General features: G+C 39.8%; 1 protein-coding gene and 1 pseudogene across 1 annotated transcript; both read left to right on the top strand.

Annotated features, from left to right (window-relative positions):
* Window positions 1–1734: 1734 nt before the first annotated feature.
* Window positions 1735–13377, top strand: LOC130129748 (myosin-7-like). Its single transcript, XM_056299359.1, has 37 exons — window positions 1735–1938; window positions 2231–2374; window positions 2451–2607; window positions 2897–2924; window positions 3065–3170; window positions 3377–3469; window positions 3552–3615; window positions 3701–3799; window positions 3886–3989; window positions 4094–4232; window positions 4592–4710; window positions 4843–4992; window positions 5085–5255; window positions 5383–5692; window positions 5787–5851; window positions 6081–6286; window positions 6380–6503; window positions 6619–6755; window positions 6866–7121; window positions 7260–7502; window positions 7586–7762; window positions 7862–8007; window positions 8094–8184; window positions 8289–8678; window positions 9117–9243; window positions 9515–9633; window positions 9717–9913; window positions 10276–10459; window positions 10575–10740; window positions 10838–10962; window positions 11094–11402; window positions 11474–11677; window positions 11776–12072; window positions 12219–12323; window positions 12425–12520; window positions 12722–12856; window positions 13357–13377. The coding sequence occupies exons 1-37, from the start codon at window positions 1735–1737 to the stop codon at window positions 13375–13377; spliced, it is 5808 nt and encodes a 1935-aa protein (XP_056155334.1).
* Window positions 13378–19202: 5825 nt separating this feature from the next.
* Window positions 19203–22041, top strand: part of LOC130129617 (myosin-7-like) — a 33337-nt pseudogene continuing 30498 nt past the window's right edge.

The following is a 22041-nucleotide window of genomic DNA, read 5'->3' on the forward strand; positions in this document are numbered from 1 at the left end:
AACTCCATGGAGTAAGTGATGACCGTAGGAAGCTGCACAGCTGAGAATGAGAACCTCAGCACTGCTCTTGGTGTTGATAACTAGCCGTGAAGACTCACAAGGTCAAGGTGAACATAGAGGTGTGAAGTTGTTAAAGTCAAAAGGGCATGCATGTTTCTTGAGGAGCTCTTTAGGGTCGTCTATTCCATTAATACTTTAATTTGAAGATAAACTCCCTAAAAAATAAAAGTAACATAATGATTTAGCCTTTATGATGACATAACAGAGTTATTGACCCATTGCCATGAACAATGTGCACACGAGGAGGGTGTTGAGTGACCTAAATGTATTATGTATTTATTTACACTATGGTACTCTGAGACCTTTGAAGGCAGGCAGCTGCTGTCACAATTGAGCCTTTATAATAAACAGTGAGTGAGATTCAGACCTTATATGCAACAATGGGCCTCTCACTCAGCTGAAGGAATCCAAGTCAAGACTTCACAAGTATATCTTTGTCCTCAAGGGTAAATGGAAAGAAGCATTGTATTGTTGCTAAAATACAATAGGCAGACATGATCTTTGGACTTTGCATTTACTGAACAGGTGACAAGTGACTGTAGAACACACCTTTAGTGGTCTTAAAATTGGCAACTTAATCATGAGATAGATTTAAAGTAATAAACAACACTCATATATTATATCTGGTTAACCCTTAGTGTAAATAGAACAGTTATTTTTACCAACACACAGCATTGGTCCACATACGTATTTTGGCAAATCAAACATGTTTTGCATTTGGCTTTCAAACTAACTTTTGAATAACCACATAACAAAATAAGAATAAAAAGATAAAAAGGTTCATGCTACTGTACTTTCAGAAAATACAAATATTTTCCCCAACATAATGTTAATGAGACAACCCTGGCTTTTAAGTCACTTGAAGGAGGCAACTGAAATAGATGCAATGATGACGTTCGTAACAGTGTTACAGTTGTATGTCCAAATAGAGAGCTCTCTTTTTATGATCAGCATTTGTTTCCTGGGTTTTCCTTATAGGGTGGCTGCACGTGGGAGAGCTGCCAGCAGAACGTATATAAAGAGGGTTTCTGGCCTGAGTAGAGACAAGGCACAAGGCAATTGCAGGTGAGCAAAGACCCATCCTGCCAAGGAACAGCACTGAGAATTACTAAGATTTGCTTATAACAACTCATAGCTGCTCAGCTGATTTATGCTCTTCTGTTTGGATTCTTAAGGGAGAAACTCACCAACTCAATCAAGGGGGCAGGAAAATAAAAAGGTAAAGGGAATATTGTCTTTGGCAACTAAACTCACATATTGCAAGACCAAATTAACTAAACAGGTTCCCCAGAAAAGATGAGGGAGTATCAACCCACTGGGATGAAAGAGATGACATTGGTGGTTGGTGGTTTACAGGGAGTACTGCGATTCCATTCATCAAGTTTAATTTCAAGTTTATTTGTACTTTTGTTAAATTTAAAAAGGGGACTATCATCGTTACAAATTAATTACAATTGTTTGCTTTGTGGTTTAATTTGATACTTTGTTGTAGTTTTTGGCAATGAATAGTAACATGAATAGTTAATGAATAGTAAAATAATAATTAACAGTTGATTAACAACAATAATAATAATTAATAATTAATAGTTAATGAATAGTAAATTAATAGTTTCGGTAAAGAATAGTAATAGTAACTATGTATTTAATTTCTTGGTTTTCATCACAGATTTCAAGATGGCTAGTGACGCCATTATGGCGGAGTTTGGGACTGCAGCTCCCTTTCTACGCAAGTCAGACAAGGAGCGTCTGGAAGCTCAGACTCGCCCCTTTGACATGAAAAAACAGTGCTTTGTGTCTGACCCTGAGGTTGAGTATGTCAAGGCCTCCGTCACTAGTAGAGATGGGGACAAAGTCACTGTCGAAACTGAATTTGGAAAAGTAAGTGAATCAGATGGTTACTTGTATATGTATAAACAATAACAGTTGGATGGGCAGCACTGCTGGCTCTGTAATCCAATAATAAGCAGGCTCTAAAATCTTCTAAAACTATGATAAAGGTCTTTCTTGAACAGTAATAATCACAATCAAGCAGTGTCATTGTAATATTTACCATACCATCAGTACATCCTGAACAGAAGGAAATCTCCGCATTATCACAGATCCTATTATATGAAAGGCTATAAATCCTATTATTTTCCATTGAAACATTCCATGTGGCAACTCATTTCAGACGGTTACCCATAAGGAGGCCGATATCCACCCCCAGAACCCGCCAAAGTTTGATAAAATTGAGGACATGGCGATGTTCACCTTCCTCCACGAGCCTGCTGTGCTGTTTAACCTCAAAGAGCGTTATGCAGCCTGGATGATTTATGTGAGTCACCATGACCAAATCTAGATTAATCCAAAATATCCAACCCTCACTAATTCTACAATATCTTCCTCTACAGACCTACTCAGGGCTGTTCTGTGTCACTGTCAACCCCTATAAGTGGCTGCCAGTGTACGATCAGTCAGTGGTCAATGCCTACAGAGGAAAGAAGAGGAGTGAAGCTCCTCCTCACATCTTCTCCATCTCTGACAATGCCTACCAATACATGTTGGCTGGTAAAGACGCTTTCTTCTATGTTGTCACATTGCAAGATTATACCACCAATACCGTATCTCTGCAAGTAAATTTGAACCACCTGTTTTCTTCACAACAGACAGAGAAAATCAGTCTATCTTGATTATGCCTACCAATATGTTGGCTGGTATATTTAAACCTTTGTATATTATCTTTAATCAATTATAGCATTTTCTACCTTTGTACTTTAATTCATCTGTAATCCTAACCATGAGCTTTCATATTTATGTTTCCATGAAAAAAAAATGCTTGTGCTCAATCTCTTCACAGACAGAGAAAACCAGTCTGTCCTTATTACGTAAGTAATTTCTGGAAATAAAAATAACTTTAACTTGTACATTGAGAGCTTAGAGGATGGCTGTTTGCTAAATGTTTATGCAGTGATCACAAGAATTGTCTACAAGTTCCATTCCATTTTTTTTTCTTTCTCTCACCCAGTGGAGAATCTGGTGCAGGAAAGACTGTCAACACCAAGAGAGTCATCCAGTACTTTGCCAGTATTGCAGCTGTTACTGGGAAGAAGGATGCTGCTCAGGAGAAAAAGGTTAGTGTAATGAATCATATGGTTTGAGTTTAAATTTTGAAATGTTTTGAATACATTTTATGCAGGTAGTCAAACTATTACTGGTTCATTTTAGAGGCAACATTGCTTATACATTTAGCAAAATTAGTGTCATGCATAGATAATATTTTCAGCACTTTGGGCTTATTTTTTACATGAAAAAATAAAAAAAATAAAACAACAAACAGGGAACCCTGGAGGACCAAATCATCCAGGCCAACCCTGCACTGGAGGCTTTTGGAAATGCCAAAACCATCAGGAATGACAACTCCTCTAGATTTGTAAGTTTTCTTTACCGTCTAACTTATTGTGGTCAATATCTTTAAAGTTTGACCTAATATGTCACTCTCTGGAAACCCACAGGGAAAGTTCATCCGAATCCACTTTGGGGTCAGTGGAAAGTTGTCCTCAGCTGACATTGAGACATGTGAGTGTAGTGTACAAAGCAGTGTTAATAGATTACACAACACAAACAAATTTCAAAACCCTTTTCATGATGTTGTTTTAATCAGATCTACTGGAGAAGTCTCGTGTCACCTATCAGCTTAAAGCTGAGAGGGACTATCACATCTTCTACCAGATTCTGTCACAGAAGAAACCAGAACTGCTGGGTAAGAGCTGGAGACTTTAGGAATATACTGTACACTCAGGTAATATATGATGGAAGTGAAAAGTTAAACATTTGTTTCTCCGACAGAAATGTTGCTCATCACAAACAACCCCTATGACTACTCCTATATCTCCCAAGGAGAGACAACTGTAGCTTCTATAAATGATGCTGAAGAGCTTATGGCTACTGATGTAAGTGAAATAGTGCAAATGTGAAAAATTACAACAAAAAGACTAAATATGATTATGATTTCACAATTAACTTAAATAACATTTTGCTCTTTGCTCTATTAAAGGAGGCTTTTGATGTGTTGGGCTTCACCCAAGAGGAGAAGAATGGCATTTATAAGCTGACCGGTGCCATCATGCACTTTGGCAACATGAAGTATAAACAGAAGCAGAGGGAGGAACAGGCAGAACCTGATGGCACTGAGGGTGAGCTATAAGGAGCTTAATGGCTAAAGCCTGCAAAGGGACAAAGATGGACTGAATAGTTTGTGTTTTAAAAATACTGAGAAAATAACAGAAATTGGAACAGGATAACCAGGGGATATCAAACATTAAAACTTAATTCTTAAAAGTTAGTTTTGTTTAAATGCTTCAAACGTAACACAAGGAAAGCATAGTTTACAGTATGACCAGTGTCACTATACTTTTCCTGTCATTTAGGCCTTGTCCATCAATATCGCTTGACTTTGGTCCTGAAGTGATTGAAACATCCTGTGTTTTCTTAAAACAGCTGTCTTAAAAGAATAACTTTTTTTTGTCTTTTGTAAAACAAAATACTTTTGCAGATGTTGACAAAGCTGCGTATCTGATGGGCCTGAACTCTGCTGACCTGATCAAGGGTCTGTGTCATCCAAGAGTCAAAGTAGGGAATGAATGGGTAACCAAAGGTCAAAGTGTACAGCAGGTATGTTTAAGATGGCAATTTCTGTATTTTCTTGGATAATGTTGTTTTGGGTTGGAAGAAAACAGTGATTATGTGAGAATGAAGGTTGAGAACAAATTGTGTTAATTAAAATGATTGAATCTATTTATACAGGTCTACTATTCCATTGGTGCACTGTCCAAGTCAGTGTATGAAAAGATGTTCTTGTGGATGGTGGTGAGAATCAACCAATCTCTGGACACCAAGCAACCTCGCCAGTATTTCATTGGTGTGCTGGACATTGCTGGATTTGAGATCTTTGATGTGAGTCTCGAGCATTTGATATAAATGTGAGTGTTTGATGGAATATATGACATTTATTCTAACTGGTCCATTCCTCTCAACTTTACCTTAAGTTCAACACCTTTGAGCAGCTGTGCATCAACTTCACTAATGAGAAGCTGCAACAGTTCTTCAATCACCACATGTTTGTGCTGGAGCAAGAAGAGTACAAGAAAGAGGGCATTGTGTGGGAGTTCATTGACTTTGGTATGGACTTGGCAGCCTGCATTGAACTCATTGAGAAGGTTGGTAGTGTATAAACTTTAATTCCAGAGGCATTAAGTAATCAAAAACATTTATGAAATTAAATCTGTGACATGTTTAAATTATGAGAATTTCATTCAATTAATTCTAACTTATTATTTCCTTTAGCCCATGGGCATCATGTCCATCCTTGAAGAGGAGTGCATGTTCCCCAAAGCCAGTGATTCAACATTCAAAGCCAAGCTGTATGACAACCACCTAGGTAAAAATCCCAACTTCCAGAAGCCCAGGATTGTCAAGGGGAAACCAGAGGCTCATTTCTCCCTGGTTCACTATGCTGGCACTGTGGATTACAACATTTCCAACTGGCTGGTGAAGAACAAGGACCCTCTCAATGAAACTGTGGTTGGACTATATCAGAAGTCAGCACTTAAATTGTTAGGAATTCTCTTTGCTGGCTATGCCGGTGCAGATGCAGGTATGAAAATTCTTGAACAAATAGATAGCACAGATAAATAAAAATTTAGTATGCTATTGCTGAAACAGACAAACTTCCCCCGTGTTTTAAATAGCAGAAGGAGGCGGAGGCAAAAAGAAGAAAGGATCTTCCTTCCAGACTGTGTCTGCATTGCACAGGGTGAATTAACAATACTGCCTTTAGACACACCATGGGTTGAAATCATTAGTATTTGAATACATGCTGATTTGTTTATCATGTTATTGATTTTTTTTTATAACTTTTATCAGTCATTATTTGTTGATCGGGAAAATTTAGTCTTTTGTATGAAATATCTATTTGTATTATTTCTACATGTATTTAGGTATAAAATAATATCTATTTCTTCCAAAAATGGTTACTTCACTAGGAGAATCTGAACAAGCTCATGACCAACTTGAGGTCAACTCACCCCCACTTTGTGCGCTGCATCATCCCCAATGAGACCAAGACTCCTGGGGCCATGGAGAATCCACTGGTGATGCACCAGCTGCGCTGTAACGGTGTGCTGGAAGGCATCAGGATCTGCAGAAAGGGGTTCCCAAATAGGATCCAATACGGTGATTTCAAACAGAGGTAGGGAGGGTAGTATCTGTTACTAGATCTTACACTCTTTGCTAAAAAAGGGTTTTGAATAATTCTAATGATATTTTGTTTAAATCAACTAAGATATCGCATCCTCAATCCCAATGCCATCCCTGAGGGGCAGTTCATCGACAACAAAAAAGCTGCAGAAAAACTGCTGGGCTCTCTGGATATTGACCATGAGCAGTACAAATTAGGACATACAAAGGTTTGTTCTTTTATCAGCCCATGCGCAGAAAATTTAGAAATCATTATTGGAATAACGCTTGTCATGTTGTTTTTTGGGAGGAGGGAGTTACAAATCCATCATCTCTCCATATTAGGTCTTCTTCAAAGCTGGTCTTCTGGGTGTTCTTGAGGAGATGAGAGATGACCGATTAGCTCTCATCATCACTGGAATTCAGGCACGAGCCAGAGGAATACTTGCCAGAATTGAGTTTCAGAAAATTGTGGAACGCAGGTTGGTGCATGACTTTTTCAAGTTCACTACTATAATTACAACAACTACAATTTTAAAATTTAGCCGAAAGAGTGGGACTGATGATGAAGTTGAACTGGTGTCGTTTACAGGGATTCCTTGTTGGTCATCCAGTGGAATGTGCGTGCCTTCATGGGTGTCAAGAATTGGCCCTGGATGAAGATGTACTTCAAGATCAAGCCCTTGCTGAAATCGGCAGAGACTGAGAAGGAGATGGCTAATATGAAGGAGGAATTCACCAAGCTTAAAGAGGCTTACGCTAAATCTGAAGCCCGGAAGAAAGAGTTGGAAGAAAAAATGGTCTCGCTTCTCCAAGAGAAGAATGACCTGCAGCTCCAAGTCCAATCTGTGAGTTCAGCCATTAAGTTGACCTTATAGTTAAATAACAAATATTAAACAAACTCAAAGATTACAAAAATCATAATTCATTGCTGTAGCAGCAAACTTGAACAGTGACTAATGATTATTCATGTTTATTGTCTGTAGGAGCAAGACAATCTCTCAGATGCTGAAGAGCGCTGTGAAGGTCTGATCAAAAGCAAGATTCAGCTTGAGGCCAAAACCAAAGAGCTGACAGAGAGACTGGAAGATGAGGAGGAGATGAATGCTGAACTGACTGCTAAGAAGAGAAAGCTTGAGGATGAATGCTCAGAACTCAAGAAAGACATTGATGATCTAGAGCTCAGCCTAGCTAAGGTGGAAAAGGAGAAGCATGCCACTGAGAACAAGGTAATGAAAACTCTTTTGTTTGTCTTCATGATTTGATGTTTCCATATCATAAAATCTAATGTAACGCCACAATCTGTTTTAAGGTTAAAAACCTGACTGAAGAGATGGCAGCATTGGATGAAATCATTGCTAAGCTAACCAAGGAGAAGAAGGCTCTTCAGGAGGCTCATCAGCAGACACTAGATGACCTGCAGAGTGAGGAGGACAAAGTCAACACTCTGACCAAGGCCAAAGTCAAACTGGAGCAGCAGGTTGATGATGTGAGTACAGTTATGTTGTGTATGTGTAAATACAAAACAAATTATTTCTGCAGAACCAAAATTGTAAAATCAATTCTGTCTAAATGCATCATTTGTTAGCTTGAGGGATCCTTGGAACAAGAAAAAAAAGTGAGGATGGATCTGGAAAGAGCCAAGAGAAAGCTGGAGGGTGATTTAAAGTTAACCCAAGAAAATGTGATGGACCTGGAGAATGACAAGCAACAATTGGAGGAGAGACTTAAAAAGTAAAGCTAATTTTACATAATCATGGGTATAAGCAACAGCTGTCTTACAACTGATTCAAACCAGTAAATATGTTTTTCCTACATAGAAAAGACTTTGAAATCAGTCAACAACTGAGCAAGATAGAGGATGAACAGGCAATGGGTGCACAGCTCCAGAAGAAACTGAAGGAGCTGCAGGTAAATTGAGTGACAGATTTCAATCTTTATCATCTCCAATACATGATTATCATTAAAAAATCATTCGGATGTTAATTCAAAATGTACTTTTAAACTTCATCAAGGCCCGCATTGAGGAGCTGGAGGAAGAGCTGGAGGCTGAGAGAGCTGCCCGAGCCAAGGTGGAAAAACAGAGGGCAGACTTGGCCAGAGAGCTGGAGGAGATCAGCGAGAGGCTGGAGGAGGCTGGTGGAGCCACTGCTGCCCAGATTGAGATGAACAAGAAGAGGGAGGCTGAGTTTCAGAAGATGCGCAGAGACCTGGAAGAGGCCACTCTGCAGCATGAGGCCACTACTGCTGCCCTGAGAAAGAAGAATGCAGACAGTGTGGCTGACCTGGGGGAGCAGATTGACAACCTTCAGAGAGTCAAGCAGAAGCTTGAGAAAGAGAAGAGTGAGCTCAGACTGGAGCTTGATGATGTGGTCTCCAACATGGAGCAGACTGCCAAGGCCAAAGTAAGACAACAAAACTATCTTGGTATTCATCCATCAATCTTCAGACATTGGTTACACTTCATAGAATATAAATCAACAATCAAAATTAGATAATAGACACAGGGAATATAGCTGTATTCTCTAATGTACAAATATATCAAGAGCAGTGTTTTATAGGAAAATGTCATTGAAAATCAAAAATTATTTCACTACATTGAATAAGTTACAATGCTACGAAAAGGATTTAATGAGGGAGACAGACCATCTCATAGGCAAAAAGCATAAGGTTTGTTCCCAGCAACAATCAAAAAGTTTGTGAGCAAGACTTTGAACCCCTACTTGATCACTTGGTACTTGTACACTATAGGTGACTTGTGCTGAAAATCTTTTTTTAAACTTTTTTTCCTGTGTGTGAGGCCTGGATTTGATTTCAGATAAATGTGAAATCATTCTTTTCAGGCAAACCTTGAGAAAATGTGCCGCAGCGTGGAGGATCAAATGAGCGAATACAGGACAAAAGCAGAGGAAGGCCAGCGTACCATTAATGATTTCACTATGCAAAAAGCAAAGCTTCAAACTGAAAATGGTAACGTAATAAGAGAACATGAAGATCAAAATTCAAGATAGAATTATTTTCGTGACTACACTACAACTAATATAAATTACGACAAGAAAAGTCATGAAACACTGTACAATGATGAGATACACTGTGTCTGTGTATTGTACTGCAGAGGAGAGAAGATGAGGAACATTCTTGGATATCCATCACAATTAGCAGACAGTGAAAATGATTTAAAAAACAGTTGGCCTTCAATAATTATGAAGTGAACGCTGAGAAAGTTTTTATATTTCTAAAGGTGAGCTTACCAGGCTGCTGGAGGAGAAGGACTCTCTTGTTTCTCAGTTGACCAGAGGTAAACAGTCATACACTCAGCAGATAGAGGACATCAAAAGACAGCTGGAGGAGGAAGTCAAGGTATTTCAACAGCTATTATCAAAATGGTGTGTAATTGTGCCTATAAACAAAACAATCTTCTAACCACTGTTTTATTATTGTAGGCCAAGAATGCTCTCGCTCATGCAGTGCAGTCTGCGCGCCATGACTGTGACCTGTTGAGAGAGCAGTTTGAGGAGGAGCAGGAGGCCAAGGCTGAGCTGCAGCGCAGTATGTCTAAGGCAAACTCTGAGGTGGCTCAGTGGAGAACTAAGTATGAAACTGATGCCATCCAGAGGACTGAGGAGCTTGAAGATGCAAAGTAAGAAAAGTTCTGACTTTCTTGACAGTATAAAACATAATCTGATACATGACTTGTACCTTTTTGAGCAGCTTTCCATAAGGGATACCCATTTTAAACTTGTAAAAGACATCAATAATTACAATGGCATTTTAATTTCTCTGTCACTCTCATAACTAAGTATAAGATGTACTCTAATAAAAAAAAACAAAACAGATCAACTATAGAATTTAAGGTTTAACTTTGTCTGGCCATCTCACACCTATCTAAACACTGTCTTATAAATGATATCAAAGATACGTTATAAACTTGGGCCACAATATACTCCAACGTGAATTGTGTGTTAGGTAATTTGATATATATTTACTTTTTTTTTCCATCAGGAAAAAGCTTGCTCAGCGTCTGCAGGATGCAGAGGAGGCTGTTGAAGCAGTAAATTCTAAGTGTTCCTCCTTGGAGAAAACCAAACACAGACTCCAGAATGAGATTGAAGATCTGATGGTGGATGTGGAAAGATCTAATGCCGCCGCTGCTGTACTGGACAAGAAACAAAGGAACTTTGATAAGGTAATGGAACATTTAAAAGACAGGGATAGGACATAGGACAAATGAAAGTTAGTACTGTATCATATGTTTGAGTTCACTTAAAATTATGGTGTTCCCCATATGAATACTACACCAGGTCTTGGCTGAGTGGAAGCAGAAGTTTGAGGAGTCCCAGACTGAGCTGGAAAGCTCCCAGAAAGAGGCCAGGTCTCTCAGTACTGAGCTCTTCAAATTGAAGAACTCTTATGAAGAATCTTTGGACCATCTTGAGACCACGAAAAGGGAGAACAAGAACCTCCAAGGTATGAAGATAACTTCAATCTTCAGTATATAATAAATTCACTGCATACCAATTGTAAGAATAGGCAAAAGTAAAATAACAGAAAACTTTTAAAATAGAGGAAATCTCTGACCTGACTGAGCAACTTGGTGAGGGAGGGAAAAACATTCATGAGCTGGAAAAAGTCCGTAAACAACTAGAGCAAGAGAAAGCTGAGCTACAGACAGCTCTGGAAGAAGCTGAGGTGAGAATGAAAACTGTTGGGAGTTTTTAAGCATTACTACTTGTTCATTTATAATATTTACATTTGAAGAATTTTTTAATTGATTTAAAAAATGTAAAATCTTTTAAACCTAATGAACCATCTTCTAACAGGGTTCCCTGGAGCATGAGGAGGGCAAGATCCTCAGAGCTCAGCTGGAGTTTAACCAGGTAAAGGCTGACATTGAGCGTAAACTGGTAGAAAAGGATGAGGAGATGGAGATGGCTAAGAGGAATCAGCAGAGAGTGGTGGATACTCTGCAAAGCTCCCTGGAGGCTGAAACTCGCAGCAGGAATGAGGCTCTCAGGCTGAAGAAGAAAATGGAGGGAGACCTAAATGAGATGGAGATCCAGCTTAGCCAGGCCAACAGGCAGGCAGCAGAGGCTCAGAAGCAACTCAAGGGTCTCCATTCTCATCTAAAGGTAAAACCTAACAGTTGAACATGTGCATAATGTTGTAATGCGAAAAGGCCTAAAATAATTTTTTTCTACAGGATGCCCAGCTACAGCTGGATGATGCTCTCCGTGCCAATGATGATCTGAAGGAGAACATTGCCATTGTGGAGAGACGCAACAATCTGCTGCAGGCGGAACTTGATGAGCTCAGGTCTCTGGTGGAGCAGACTGAGAGAGGTCGTAAACTGGCTGAGCAGGAACTGTTGGATGTCACTGAAAGAGTTCAGCTGCTCCATTCTCAGGCAAGTCATAATTTGTCCCTGTATATTATATTGCTCATGCTAATTTCCATTCTATTGGTCACTGTTATATAATAATTGTAATTCTCCGTTGTTTGTAGAACACCAGCTTGCTGAATCAGAAGAAGAAGCTTGAGGGTGACACAGCCCAGCTTCAGAATGAAGTGGAAGAGGCTGTGCAAGAGTGTAGAAATGCTGAGGAGAAGGCCAAGAAGGCCATTACTGATGCTGCCATGATGGCAGAGGAGCTGAAAAAGGAGCAGGACACTAGCGCTCACCTGGAGCGCATGAAGAAGAACATGGAGCAGACCATCAAGGACCTGCAGCACCGTCTGGATGAAGCTGAGCAAATTGCCATGAAAGGTGGCAAGAAGCAGGTCCAGAAGCTGGAGGCCAGGGTAAATATTTAGCAAAATGTAAAATGAAATGAACACAGTTCTGTCTTTACTCTGAACCAATATGGTGGTAAATTTTACGAGAGGAATTTGCAACATTTCTCTGTTATTGACAAGCTCAAAAAGGTGCACCAACATTTGTTTCAAAGGTGAGAGAGTTGGAAAATGAGGTGGATATTGAGCAAAGGAAAACCAGTGACTCAGTGAAAGGTGTCAGAAAATATGAAAGACGCATCAAAGAGCTCACGTATCAGGTATGTTTTACTAACATACTATATGATTTTGTATCAAATATTCATAAACACTGACAGAAAGGGATGTTTTCACCAGTATGCCTCCACTTTTAATGTTGCAGACAGAAGAGGACAAAAAGAATTTAGTCCGCCTTCAGGACCTGGTAGACAAACTGCAGCTGAAAGTCAAGTCTTACAAGCGGGCTTCAGAGGAGGCTGTAAGTTGAAATATAGTCCACTTGCTTTCCTTGTAAGTAAGGGTAGTGGGGAAAATCCTATTTGGTGTTACTGCTATATTTGGCTATCTTAATATTTTACTCAATACAGTCCCTCCCACAGTCTCTCCCCCCATGAGTATTAGCTAAACAACTAATACAAGTATAAAATATGCTTCGATGACTCTATCAATATGTATAAAGGAGGAACAGTCCAATGGGAATCTTGGAAAGTTGCGTAAACTGCAGCATGAGCTGGAGGAGGCTGAGGAAAGAGCTGACATCGCTGAGTCCCAGGTCAACAAGATGAGAGTCAGGAGTCGTGATAGTGGTGCTAAGGTCAGTGATGGTTAGTCTTTTCAGCTCTCAACTTAAAGGAGTAGTATGGATTTTTCCAAGTCCAGCCCTATTTTATACTCACCGCTCATGTAGTACATAGGTAGGTCTCATTCTTACAGTCATCCCACCATTTCTTCATACAGGACACAGCACCAGCTTGGCATCTACAGTTCAATCCAATTACTGGGGGACAAATCATTAGTGGTGATTCTAAAACAGGGCCAGACTTCGAAAAAACCCAAACTAATCCTTTCATGTAATTGGCAGCATTCTGTATAGTAATCATAATAATAAATTATGCCTTACTCAGTTTTTTTCATAAACCATAATGCTGCTAAATGAAACAGATCTAAATTACATGTAATGACAAAATGGAATGCATCGCAGTTCAATGTTGGCATAGCGCTGCTATGTAAACATCATTATCACATTAACTAAAACCCTGATGTTTCACCAGGGTCAAACGTTCTTATTAACGCACATCTATTTTCTTTGTACAGAAAACACATAATGAGGAGTGAAGCGCCCAACCGGACCCTTACGAAAATATCATTTGTAGACCTTAGCGTTCCTTTATTCTCCATGCAACATGAGCAGAATAAAGAATAAATGAGTTGGAAATGCACCACAGTGTGTTGTGTGTTCCTTGTTTTCTACCAACACGTGTCAGATAACTCGAAGACAACTTTCTGTTTCAGCATCTGTAAAAGTGGATTTGTTGTAAAATGGCTGACGATTTTGTCTAGTTTTACTATCTGTACAAAAATTCAGGGGGAAAAAAATGCATACTGAATCTGACAACAAATGTAAATTGAGTCAGTATTGGATGCAAATGTAAGGTACTACTTTCAAAGGAATGTTTTTTCATAACACGCTGATATCATTTTGCCAACAGAATCACACATCATCCATCCATCCATCCATTATCCAAGCCGCTTATCCTAATTAGGGTCGTAGGATGCTGGAGTCTATCCCAGTAGTCATTGGGCGGCAGGCGGGGAAACACCCTGGACAGGCCGCCAGTCCACCACAGGGCTGACACATTCACATACATACATACATACATACGGGTACCTTATCTGCGCTGTCCAAAGGAGTTGAATCAAGTGCAACTGGACTTGGTATATATCCGCCTCTCATCCAAGAGGAAACGTCTTCACAGATATATACCAAGTCCAGTTGCACTTGATTCAACTCCTTTGGATAACCATGACCTGGATGAATGAGAACATTCACAGACACGTATCTGTGCTGGTATAAGCGAGTCAAAGGTATGAAAAATTACTCCATCTGGTGGTAGAATAATGGTTGACACTGAAATGCTGGTGGCAGGTTTTCTAAAAGAATTTATTACAATTTTTTCATCTGAACTACAGTCAGGTTCAGCAGCTCCTCATCTTAAACATTTTTTTTTACATTTTGACGTTTGATTCAGTTACTATGCCTCATCAGCTTAAACATACAGTTTTGAGGATCTGCCCAAGTCTATGATGATGAAAAGAGAGGGCAAAAACCAGGCAAAAATCCATTATCTATACCCATTTCCATTCCAATCCTATTTTGGCCTGCGGGGTGCTGGACTCTATCCCAAGAGGTATTGGGCAGAATACAGCGGGACACCCTGGACACAGGTTGCCCGTCCATTGCAGGACCCACACACACAATCGCTCATAACAACATTCACACATTCACATTTTAGAGATTCTAACTCACCTAACATACATGTCTTTGGACTGTGGGGGAAAACCAGAACATTCAGCGGAATCCCACAAAAACATGAGGACAAAAAGTAAATGGCACACAGATGGACAAGAATCATATCTAGGACCCTCTTGCTGTGAGACAACGGTGCTAACCAATAAGCAAATACAACACCATATTTGAGAAATGTCTTCTGGTTTATTTCAGTTAAACTTCTACTGCACACATCGAGTGTCTTTTCTGGCTGCACGCCTCAACGATCTACTGCAGCAATCCAGCCTTGCTGGAGCTTTCCTGAACAACTTCTAAAAGAATGAGGTATTTTCTTAGTGGACATCGTAGTTAGGGATGGGAGCTGTGGGCCCCCGCTTCATCCTCCCCTTGTCGCACAACGGTGCCCTGAGGAAAGTATTCTTCTTCTTTCAGTTTATTCCGTTTCTCAGGGGTCCCCACAGTAGATTTTACAGTTTCCATCGGTACCTTGTGAGGGCACAGCACCAATGGAGGCTGTCGTTAACTCAGGCCTTGACCGATCCGGTATGAAGCCTCGACCGATCTGGTATGGTCTTGTCAATCAGCGTATTGATTTGGCAAAATTTTACATCGAATGCCCTTCCTGACACAACCAGTAACCATATGGACGGGGGCACAGGTAAAGCGCTGGTGCCATCCCAGTATTCATGGACTTGTGCCCATGCCCGTCGCCACTGGTGCCCTGAGAAAAAAATGAATTTCTGAACATGCGAAATAAATAAACTTAATAAAACCGGACAAAAGGCTTCTCCACACCTTCATAGAGACATATTTTTATTTACAGTTCATGTAATTTTAAGTAAGATTACTAAAACAAATAATCTTACCTTCTTCTCACCCCATGTGCTCCTGTGACAGAAAAGGAAATCCTACCTTCAAATGATGCTTGATAGTGTTTCCCACACCTTAGCGGACTGTTCTTTGATACTTTTTTGATCATCCTGGTTGGCTGCAATCATTTCAAGAAACATGTACTGAAAATGGGGGCTTAAGAAAACTTTCCATGGCCTGAGGGCAATGCTGTGCAGTAAAGGGTTAAATAGGGAAAGTAAAATAGACGTATTAAGGATGGTAGCACTACCAGCCTTACTGTGAAGTGTGAATACAATGCCAGATAATCTTTAAATATATCATGCAAGTGAATACTTAATTATAGAGCAAACACTCACAATGATATAAATATTAACATTACTTTTGATAGCCTAGACTGTGGCATACAGCCATCACCAAAACAAAAACAAAATGGAAACGAGAAGCAAGTGTTCTGCAGTAGGATTTTAGTCGAGATGACACACAGAGGTACATCCTAACAATAGAGTGACCCTCACAGAACAAAAAAAAAAGAAAAAAAGAAGAAGTTGGATTGGGTTACATGTTTCAAAAAACCCTTGTTCCTTCTGCCTGAAAGACAATACCATGCACCGCTGTGCAGATAACTCGAGTAGACTGGACAGCTGAGAATGGGAACTACCAAGTCAAGGTTAAGCTCAAAATAGCTCCAAGTTGCTGAGACTTAGTAAGGAGCTTGAATTGTTTGTGAAGTACAGTTGAAGGTTTTGGGTCAGGAAAGGTCGTATTGACTAAAAAAGGTAACGTGTGATGGGTATTAGCATGTCTGCCAATCATGGCTTCAAAGGTTGCTCACAGTCTGACACTCTGTAAGTGAACTATTGTCACCATGGTAGGTCACTTGACCCAATCAAGAGTGTGGTTTTAGCCCTAGAACCCTTACATACCTCTTCACGTTGTGGGGTGTGTCATGACACACTTAATGGGTCTTGCATATATTATTTAGAAATATAGAACATCTTACTCATGATCATTTTATAGAGAAGAAATTCCATTGAGAAAACTCGATATAAATGATATCTATATTTAACCTGATTGTTAGTATAACATTCCATTAGCAGCCATAATACAAAGCACTCTTCTGTGTATCTCTGAAACACAACTGAAATTGTCTCTCAGTGAAGTCATTAGCGGACGAGCTTTATTTACTGGTTCACTGATAGGCTGCGTTGTAGAAAGACAATGAAAATAACAAGGCTACATTATACATATATGTATACAGCATTGTTATGAACATTTTCTCATAGAGCTGTATGTAGTGCTGTTATTGGCATTTCTTACGCAGTGCAGCCTATCGACAAACCAGGAAGTACGTTTTCACACTTAAGGACTGTCTATCAGTGATGTCGCTGGTCGATGCTTTTCGACACAATTTCAGCAATGTCTAAGAGATACATGGACGATTTCTCAGTATTATGCCCTCTAATGGAGTGTTATCTCTACAACATTTATGTAGAGCTAGTGTTGAAAATCATGAATGTTTCCCGGTTTTCTGAAATGGCTTGCTAATCCTGACAATATATTCAGATAACTAAAGGCCACAAATACATAAACCTATGAAATGTCATATGTAATAGGATTTATCAACCTTTTTGGTTTACTCAGATTAAACGCTGTATAATATAGCACACTCAAACACACTACCACCAAAAAATTCAGATAGTGGAAAAAATAATTTGTAAAGGTTTAATCTAAAAAAAGAATATATGGACAATAACTACCTGAAATCTAAAACCACAGAATGTTATTCTTGCATTAATTTACAGAGCACAGATTTACTGGGGTAAAAAGTTGGAGAGAGCTGTCAATCAGAGCTGTCATTCAGTTCCATAATCCATCATCACCATTAACCGCTCAGTTTCTATGACGCAGCCTCCTTCTCATGGTCTCGTGCTATAAAGATAACCTGTGACATTCCAGCTGGATGTGTCTCTCTGATTGAGAGGGACAGCTTGTGAGGTGCAATCGGTGGACAAGTTCATCCAAAAAAATAAATAAATAAAAATAAAATAAAAAAAATAAAAAATAGAATGTCAATTATTTATCCATTTAACACAAACTGATCATATTCTATTTTTAATGATCTCTGCCACTGACTTGCAAATTGATCTGATTTCTATTTTAAACGTGTTCCTTAAAAAGATTAACTGAATGTTTGCCTTTTAAGTGTTATACCATTGACGACATTGAAATCAGGATGTCAGTGTTAACATATTTTTTGTATACATGTCATACAACTAAGACAAATCAAAACCGAAACATTAAACATTTTGTTTATCATGTTAGCAATCAAGAAGAATATAAGAACAAATAAAACTGACATTGCTGTGGCAAGTAAAAAACTTAATAACTAATTACATTATTCTCCAAAACAAATTTACTGCTTTTTCTTTCTGTTGTAGTCAGGAATTTCCTGAATAGGACACATTATATTATGTCACATTTTGGCTCTGTATATATATATAAACTGTATATATGTAGCCCGTGGAATTAGATACCACACAGGACACAATTACTTCCGGGGTTCTTGTAGCTTTAATTTTATTGTTTGAACCTTCGAATGCAGATCGTTTTACTGAGTGCATAAATTCCTGTGTCTTTCGAGCAAACAGCTCATAAATGTTCACAGATGTGGCAAGTTTAACAGAAAAGATTTTAAAAGGAAAATAATAAATACAAAATACACAGGGTTTAACAAAGACATGTGGAACTTCCTGAAGATCGCGCAACTTCTCACTCTGTCAGTTACCTTTAAACAGAATTAAAATGCATATAAAACCTTTACATCCCAAATACAATGGCATGGTGTGGCTTTATGCACGCCAACATTCCCTTGTCATGCCTGCAATGGCGAACAGTGGTCGACGGCTCGCGCCCAAAATCACCGAACATCAACTCCAATAGCGTCTAAATCAAACCATCTTGTCAAATTACCGACATACAATATTGTTTGGAATAATGTTACAGGTATATTTCACAAGATATTTACACCTACTTACTACGGAGTCAGAGCACCGTCACACCGCAATCTCCAGGTGGTTCACACGTAAAAAAGAAAGCGTACCCAAGATGCACTTGGATAACTTGCACGGAGTTACAATAAAAGTCCGCAACACTGCCACTTACTGGTCAAAACATGCAATGACAACAAAAAACTATAAAAATACACTCACAATCTGCTTCACAATTTAAATACATCAAATGACATTTTACATGGCTTGACAGTGTAACAATTACATATATTAACAGTTAAACTATACTAAATTTAAGTGGAAAGTCATTTAACATATTTAACAGATTTACCACCCGGCTACATATATTACAATTGTTAACAGGCCACCTTAATCCCTGCCCAAACAAAGCCAGAATACGTCACAGTCTACTTAATTCCACAGAGATTTAGTCCCAAAATGAGGAGGTTCAACTTCTATATAAAGAGTTGGCAAGCTTTCTATTCACATCAATTTTCCACCTCAAGGTGAGCACCCTATGCTATATATGAAAGGATAATTTTAAAGCTATATGAATAGAAAATAGTAGTATTCTGTTTAGAGTCCTAATATGTGAATAACAAAAAGAAAAAAAGAAAAAAAATATCTCGTTCTATTACAACAGGTCTTGCAAAATGATTACTGAAGCCATCAGGTAAGAAAAATACTCACATATCAATATCCCATACTCTTATAATTACTGGCCATTGTAATGACCTTTGGGCAGTTTTCGCAGATAAAATTCATCAACTGCGACGATGGCGTGTGGGGATGCCGCGATGACGGAGTTCAGGCGTGCAGCCCCATATCTTCGCAAGTCTGATAAGGAACGTTTGGAGGCCCAGACTCGCCCATTTGACATGAAAAAGGAATGTTTTGTTCCTGACCCTGAGGTTGAGTATGTCAATGCATTCATTATCAGCAGAGATGGGGACAAAGTCACCGCTCAAACTGAGCATGGAAAAGTGTGTATGACATGTCGCAATTAATGACTGAGGTGAAAGTGATTGACTCAACAACAAAAAAAGCAATTTGTAAATATTGGTATGAGGATACTAGAAAACATAGGAAAGGAGTGCCCGCTGACTGAATGCCTTTACAGACAGTGACTGTGAAGGAGGTTGACGTCCACCCCCAGAACCCGCCAAAGTTTGATAAAATTGAGGACATGGCGATGTTCACCTTCCTCCACGAGCCTGCTGTGCTGTTTAACCTCAAAGAGCGTTATGCAGCCTGGATGATTTATGTGAGTCACCATGACCAAATCTAGATTAATTCAAAATATCCAACCTTCCCTAATTCTACAATATCTTCCTCTACAGACCTACTCAGGGCTGTTCTGTGTCACTGCCAACCCCTATAAGTGGCTGCCGTTGTACCATCAGTCAGTGGTCAATGCCTACAGAGGAAAGAAGAGGAGTGAAGCTCCTCCTCACATCTTCTCCATCTCTGACAATGCCTACCAATACATGTTGTCTGGTAATCAACTTGCACTATTTTCAATGTAGTTTTGAAGTTATGCCTGAATTATAATTATTCATAACTAGGTACCCTTTTCTTTACACAGACAGCGAAAACCAGTCTGTCCTTATTACGTAAGTGATACCAATAAGTTCTAGCAGTCAGATTTGCACTAAATGATTTTGAAGTGAGACAGATCAGTGTATACATTTCAATTCTGGACAATTTATGATCTTGCAACCATTAAGAAAAAAAATCAAAACTCCAACTCAATAGTCACACTTTTCCCTTTGCAGTGGAGAATCTGGTGCAGGAAAGACAGTGAATACAAAGAGAGTCATCCAGTACTTTGCCAGCATTGCAGCTGTTTCAGGAAAGAAGGATGTTGCTCAGGAGAAAAAGGTTAGTTTCATAAACACATAGTTTTAGTTTAACAAAGCCCTTTTCAGATGAGACTATCAGAACAGGAGGAGCTCGGCTGATATACTGTAGGCAGGAAAGGAGCATGTCCACAATTTTAGTCACTTCCAAATCTGCAGTGTCACTAACATTTAAGGACTACACTAACCTGCCTATTTTTACTTTGCACTACAGAAATATGACAGATTTAAAGTGACAATGGTCCATGGCAATGGCCCATGGTTTCTCATACCCTTGCTATGCTGATGATACCCAGCTCTTCCTATCATTCCCACCAGATGACCGCACAGATATTGTCATGCCTTGCTGATATCTCTGCATGGATTAAAGAATGCCACCTTCAGCTTAACCTATCTAAGACTGAGCTCCTTTTCATCCCAGCCAGTCCATCCTTACAACAACAGATCAATATCCAGCTTGGATGAACCCAACTCATGTCCACAAAGTCTGCCCGAAACCTGGGTGTCATGATTGATGACCAACTAACCTTTAAGAATCACGTGGCCTCAACTGCCTAGTCGTGCCGATTTGCCCTGTACAACATCAGGAAAATTAGACCCTACCTGTCTGAGCATGCAGCATAACTCCTGGTACAGGCTCTTGTAATATCATGCATTGACTACTGCAACTCCTTACTGGCAGGTCTCCCTGCATGCACTTTCAAACCTCTGCAAATGATCCAGAATGTGTTGGCGTGTCTGGTCTTCAATTAACCCAAAACAGCACATGTCACTCCGCTGTTCATATCCCTCCACTGGCTCCCAGTAGCTGGCCGCATTGAATTCAAAACCTTGATGCTCGCTTATAAAACAGCAATTAAAACGGTTCCCGCCTACCTGAACTCCCTCATTCAGGTCTACACTCAGTTCCGCTCACTACACTCTGTCAATGAAAGGTGTCTGGCACTTCTGCCACAATGGGGCACTAGCTAGACTCTTCTCTTCTGTAGTTCCCCAGAGGTGGAACGAGTTACCAAACTTTATTCGATCCACTGAGTCCCTCTCCATCTTTAGGAAGCAAAAGACCCAGCTCATGGCACTTTACACCATGTTTATCCTTGCAGGCTAAAGACCAGTGCTGCGGGTGATGTGGAGTCAAACTCACTGGGGCCTTCACTCTACTCCCACTGATGGGTGACCATGCCTCCGCTAGGACATAACAGGGAGTAAAACTGGCTGTTGCTTTGGCCTTTGCTATGAGAAACCACAGATCTTCAGGCTGGACTGAAACAGCCTCAGGCTTTGGAGCTACTGTGGTGATGGAACCGGACCATGGAAGAGGAAGAGTGGGACCATTGTCTGCTACTGGAGAGTGGTAGTCAGGGGAGTGAGATAGACTGGTCACGTTCCGGTTACCATAGCCAAAGGAGCCCAGGACTGCGAGGTGTTTTGCCTGGGCCGTGGTGACAGTGGAGAACTCCAGGATGAGCTTGTCTTTCTCTCTAAGCTCTGCTTCCAGACAAGAGATGTTTTTCTTCAACTTTGAGATGGTAAGATGGTAAGATCCGATTGGTGCGCTACACAGCATGACAGCTTAGTGTACAGTGCTCCAGTATCAGCCTAAATTTTCCCAATAATTCACGAATCTTTATTCATGTTAATTGATATAAGGCAACATAATAAGCAGTGGGGATAAAAATAAGAAAGGAGGACAGGGGCAATGATACCCTACGAGACGAGAAAATGCTAAAGAAGCTGCAGCTAGCGAAAACGTAACAGGACAAGATGGAGG

This window comes from Lampris incognitus, chromosome 19 (assembly GCF_029633865.1).
Source record: "Lampris incognitus isolate fLamInc1 chromosome 19, fLamInc1.hap2, whole genome shotgun sequence".
NCBI classification, from domain to species: domain Eukaryota; kingdom Metazoa; phylum Chordata; class Actinopteri; order Lampriformes; family Lampridae; genus Lampris; species Lampris incognitus.

Coding starts and splice junctions, on each gene's coding strand:
- LOC130129748 (XM_056299359.1), top strand. CDS start 1,735: ATGGCTAGTGACGCCATTATGGCGGAGTTTGGGACTGCAGCTCCCTTT. Junction 2,375..2,450: donor ATGCAGCCTGGATGATTTAT/GTGAGTCACCAT, acceptor CTTCCTCTACAG/ACCTACTCAGGGCTGTTCTG. Junction 6,756..6,865: donor CAGAAAATTGTGGAACGCAG/GTTGGTGCATGA, acceptor TGTCGTTTACAG/GGATTCCTTGTTGGTCATCC.